Source organism: Oratosquilla oratoria, chromosome 38, assembly GCF_046742065.1.
Source record: "Oratosquilla oratoria isolate Oo_2021 chromosome 38, ASM4674206v1, whole genome shotgun sequence".
Lineage (NCBI taxonomy): Eukaryota > Metazoa > Arthropoda > Malacostraca > Stomatopoda > Squillidae > Oratosquilla > Oratosquilla oratoria.
Window position 1 is genome coordinate 12,999,365 of NC_134814.1, and position 5,000 is coordinate 13,004,364.

Genomic DNA, 5,000 nt, shown 5'->3' on the forward strand with positions numbered 1-5,000 from the left:
ATCGTTGGAGTTTTTATTCATTGACGTTTCGCCTTTAAAATAATTTCTTCAGAGTGTGCAAGCACACTCTGAAGAAGTTCTGTTAAGAGCGAAACGTCTGTGAATAAAAACTGCAACGATTCTCGATGTTTATCTCACCACCGTACTACTCATATATATATATATATATATATATATATATATGAATACATACGTATATACATATTTATACACACACACAAACACACACACACACACACACACACACACATATATCTATATATATATATATATATATATATATATGTGTGTGTGTGTGTGTGTGTGTGTGTGTGTGTGTGTGTGTGTGTGTGTGTGTGTGTGTGTGTGTAATGTATACGTACTGTGGTGAATATCTGAGCCTGATCCATGATACATTAGCATTATCCAAATATAAGCTTAAAAGCCGTGATTAACGTAGATTTTAAGTTTTCCCCCTGTGGAGAAATACGTGTGACTTCAGCCTATAGAGCTATGAGTTGAGAAAAATTAGATAGATAAATACGTAAGTAAATAGGTAAATATATAAATTCCGTTGAGCGAGCAGTTTATTGGAGTAAGAAAAATATCTATTATAAGGATAATCCATTTCATTTCGTACCTGCTTCATCGAATAGTTTTGCGGCAGCAAAAATAAAAAGGAAATTGGCATCTCTTTAGGGAGGGTTTAGATGATATAGTAAGTTCACCACTGCTCTGTTCTGTAAATTAAAATTAATAATATGTCCCGATGGCAGATAAGACAAAAAAAAAAATTGACACGGAAGGGCTTAACCATAAATTTTTGTTGCGAAATAAATCTACGGTGACTGGAACACTAATTTCAAAATAAGAAAGACTGTTGGCACTCTTCTGGCATCCTCTTGTTCGAGAACTTTAAGGAAATTTCGAAATTGACAAGTATATTTTCTGTCATTACCGATATTACAATTTAATTTTTAATGCCATTCGATGTCATATTCGCCGTTTATATGTGTTTTAACAAAACTCATTTCATATTTCACGTGTACTATCTCACAAAACAAATAAGAAATGTGCAATATAAAAGTTTTTTTTTTATTATTGTAGCAATGCAACAACAAAAGATATAGTTACATAGCTTTGATGCATTACAAGTCAGTTACGGGTCTTCAAGAACAACTCGTTATTTTGTTAGATCATTTTATGTGTGCGCACGTGCGTGTTCTACAAAGAGTTTCTTTATCACTACACTACAGGGTCATGAAGTACGATCGTTCTTGTATGAAACCATAGCCACAGACTGAGCGGTGAAGTGCCGTTTTCTTTTTAAAAACAGAAAATGGGTCTGCATTGACGCCTTGCCAGCTTCAGCCAAGCGTCTTTTATAGCGTTCTGTAGACGGTCGCCTCTTCGGTATGATGAGGATCTTTTTAAATAATTTTCCGGTCAATGGTGAAAGGTAAATCGAATATCAATTAATCTAACGAAACATTTACTGTCCATCAACATTATCGTCACTATCACTTTTATTACAAGTAAAAGTAAGTTACAGTATTCGGGAGAGAAAACGGAGAACCTAGATCATGTTACCTTCGCTAGAGTTCGCGAGTGAATGACGACATAGTTCATCTGATACCTGTCCTACATAGGTCATGAACCTCGATCACCTAATAATAACCCATTTTCTCCTACTACTCCTCCTTCTACTGTTCCTCCTCCTCTTCCTCCTCCTCTTCCTCCTCCCCCTCCGCTTTTACTGCTCCTCTCCCTCTTCATCTTCCTCTTCCTCTTCCTCTTCACAGTCCTCCTCCGACTCCTCATCCTCATCTTTCTTCTCCTTTTCTTCTTCCTACTTTTCCTCCTCCTCTTTTCCTCTCCTCTTCCTTCTCTTCCTCCTCCTTCTGTTCTTCCTCCTCTTCCTTCACCTCCTCCTCTGCCCCCATCCTCCTCATTCTCATTCTCTCTTCTTCCTCTTTCAATTCTCTTCCTTTTGCTCCTCTTCAACCTCATCTTCGTCTTCCTACTCTTCCTCCACTTACTTCTCTCCATCATCCATCTCTCTTCTCTTCTTTTTCTTCCCCCTACTTGCACTCCTTCGCCTTCTCTTCCTATTCCTCCTCCTCTTCTTCTTCTTCTTTTTCTTTTCTTTTTTCTCTCTTCTTCTTCCTCTTCCTCTTCTTCTTCCTTTTCTTTTTCCTTTTTCTCTCTTCTTCTTCCCCTTCCTCTTCTTCTTCTTCTTCCTCCTCTCTCCATTAATTTTCCTTTTTATCTTTGTATTCTCTTACCCCCTCCTCTTCCTCCTCTTCTTCCTCTTCCATCTCCCATTATTATTCTTCCTCATTCTCCTCCTTCTCTTCTCTCCATCCCTCTTTTCTTTTTCACCTCTTTAACTTCCTTCTCTGCCTCCTCCTCCTCCTCCTCTTTCTATTCTGTTTTATCAACCTCCTTTTCTTTTTCCTCCCCTATTCCTCCTCCTTTTCAACCCCATCCTTCTCCTTTCCCTGGATGATCTGTTTTATGTAAAACCAGGGAATTATAAATTCAGTTCCAACAATACTGATTCCAACAATGTATAACCACTTTCTATGGTATTGCAATTCCCTTCCCTGACAAATGGAGGACCCAGTACGTAAACAAAGTCGTCCAGCTTTTGTGAAATTCATATATGAAAATGTGCATGTTTAAAAAATGTATTGTATATTTTGTACGCGTGTGTCTCTGCTTGCGTAGCGGGTAGAAACGGGGCGTCAGGCAAATGTGAAAAGTGACATAGTGCGCATGCGCAGACCGAAATGTCAGACGTAAGATGGGTTCGTTGTACGGGTGAGTACAGTACAACACGTTGGGCACTCTTCATGTGTGCACATTCCACTTTTTGCCTGACCTCCCGGTTTTATCCGTTGCACTTGCATGCCTGCTTATTTGCTTCTTTGTGAGTTTTTATTGAATTACCTCAAATTTATACTCGCCCTCTTTTGTCAGATGGCCGGACACTACCGGTCAACCTGCGACAAAACGTCCACGACAACGGGACGCTGGTCGTGTCCAACGTCCAGAAGAAGATAGATTCTGGGTCGTACACTTGTACAGCGAAGGACAAACAGGGTCAGCAACATTCGGCCACCGCCTCCGTACAGGTCCTGGGTATGTTGAGGTCACAGGGTTTGAGAACACTATAGTCTTTGACGATGATGATGAGTATAAAAGTCTAGTGATGGTGATTGGCATAAGGATGAGATTTGTATCAGAATACCTCAGTGTAAATGATCATATATTAGGTGCATTAACCCTGTATGGCATAGCGGTGCGCCCAAGCTAAGATATGAAGTATTAGAACAAATTCCTAAAATGTACCGAATTCGGCGCAGTACGCCATGCAAGGTTAATGGAAATGGATTATTCTTAGTCGATTAATCGATATTTTCGTGTAACTCTGTATGGTATAAAGTTTTTTCCTCTACTGAACAAAGGAGAAGAGAATATTTAAATGTACTAAATTCAGCACCAAACTCCATACAGGGTTAACGTTAAAACTATATGATGTTTAACAATAACACTATTGCCGGTATGACTGAGGTAACGAAAGATCAATGTATGACGAAAAAAAAATTTTGAGTTACAAGATATTTTTCTCTCTCCAAAGTCATTTCATTTTTCATTTTGATGGAGACTTGAGACCATAATGATTGTGATCTGAATGTGAACTAAGCGAAGGCTCTGCTCCTCTTAACCTGTGGTGTGGTTATGCACTTCCACTGTGTAGTGCCCCCCAAGCTGAGTCCCTTCACCTTCCGCGACGACCTGGCTCTTGGAGAACGCGTGAGCGTTCAGTGCACCGTCAACCGCGGAGACACGCCCTTGAGCATTGGCTGGAGCAAGGACCAGGTCTCAGCCGAGCACTTATCGGGTGTTCAAGTCCGCCAGTACGACCAGTACTCCGCCGTGCTCACCATCGCCCACCTCTCGCCAGCCCATGCAGGGAACTATTCCTGCACGGCGCGAAACGACGCCGCCTCTGTGGAGCACACGGCGCCTCTGAACGTCAACGGTAGGGTGGGGTCCCGGCCCCAAGGGATCATTTTCTCTCACCCATTTGTCTCCCCTCTTTTTTTCTCATAGATGTGTTTTCTCGTTCTCTTCCGGTCCAGTGCCCCCCACCCTAAAACAAATTTTCTTCGGGGAGGCGAGTGAGGGTGAGAGGGTGCAGGTGGTATGTAGCGTGAAGACTGGGGACACGCCCCTCTCCCTCACGTGGACGAAGGACGGTCGGCCCCTCCAATTTCTCAATCATCACCACCACCACCACCACCCCAACAACGCAGCAGCAGGCTCAGCCACATATTCTCCCTCCTCCTCCTCCTCCTCCTCCTCCTCGTCCTCCTCATCTTCCTCTTCTTCCTCGTCATCCAAATCTTCTTCGTCGTCCTCCTCCTCCGCCTCCTTATCCTCGTCATCTTCCTCCTCCTCCTCCCCGTCCTCCTCCCCCGTGGACATGGGTGTTCTGGTCAGCCGACTGGACCAGTACTCAAGTCGGTTGCTAATACCGAACACCCGTAGTGAACACAGTGGAAACTACACCTGTACGGCCGCCAACGCCGCCAGCTCCGTCTCGCAATCGGCCAGACTTGTTGTCAAGGGTAAGTACCAGGGTTTGGGATGGTCACAGGACTTCGTTTTGGAAAGAGGGTGGGGGGGGAGGTGAGGGACGGGGAGAAATTTGTTTCGGGGTAGGTAGGATAGTCGCGCGAAACACTCTAGGGACGTAAGGATGTACTCTAGGTAGGTAGGTAGGTAGGTAGACAAATAGGTAGAGGTTACAGCAGGTGACCAGGTTGGTAGGCAAAGCAACGGTGTTATGCCGACGTTAAATGAAGAGTCACTAAAATGGCCTATTGCGGTAGACTTTTTAAAACTAGCGGTGACATCCTTTAGCGTTTAAAATTATCTTTAGCATTATACGCTATTCATCAGAAATGTATAACTCAGTCTGACGAAAGAGAATTTTCAGAATGCAGGCCTGG

At 43.0% G+C, this 5,000-nt stretch overlaps 2 protein-coding genes and 1 long non-coding RNA gene across 9 annotated transcripts in view; 2 read left to right on the forward strand and 1 right to left on the reverse strand.

The window, feature by feature from the left end:
• The window catches only part of LOC143019972 (uncharacterized), a 400,229-nt gene that overhangs the window by 62,663 nt on the left and 332,566 nt on the right, over positions 1 to 5,000 (reverse strand). The window lies entirely within an intron of this gene.
• Positions 1 to 5,000, forward strand: part of LOC143019740 (serine protease ndl-like) — a 232,041-nt gene that overhangs the window by 58,658 nt on the left and 168,383 nt on the right. The window lies entirely within an intron of this gene.
• LOC143019968 (cell adhesion molecule Dscam2-like) overlaps positions 1 to 5,000 on the forward strand; it is a 115,034-nt gene that overhangs the window by 3,839 nt on the left and 106,195 nt on the right. For 5 of the 6 annotated variants that reach the window (XM_076176022.1, XM_076176024.1, XM_076176023.1 and 2 more), the window contains exons 4-5: positions 2,962 to 3,123; positions 4,128 to 4,616. In XM_076176022.1, the coding sequence (XP_076032137.1) occupies positions 2,962 to 3,123; positions 4,128 to 4,616 (651 nt within the window). Of the gene's footprint in view, positions 1 to 2,961; positions 3,124 to 3,742; positions 4,028 to 4,127; positions 4,617 to 5,000 lie in introns of all 6 variants that reach the window. The other variant, XM_076176025.1, reaches the window with a different exon arrangement.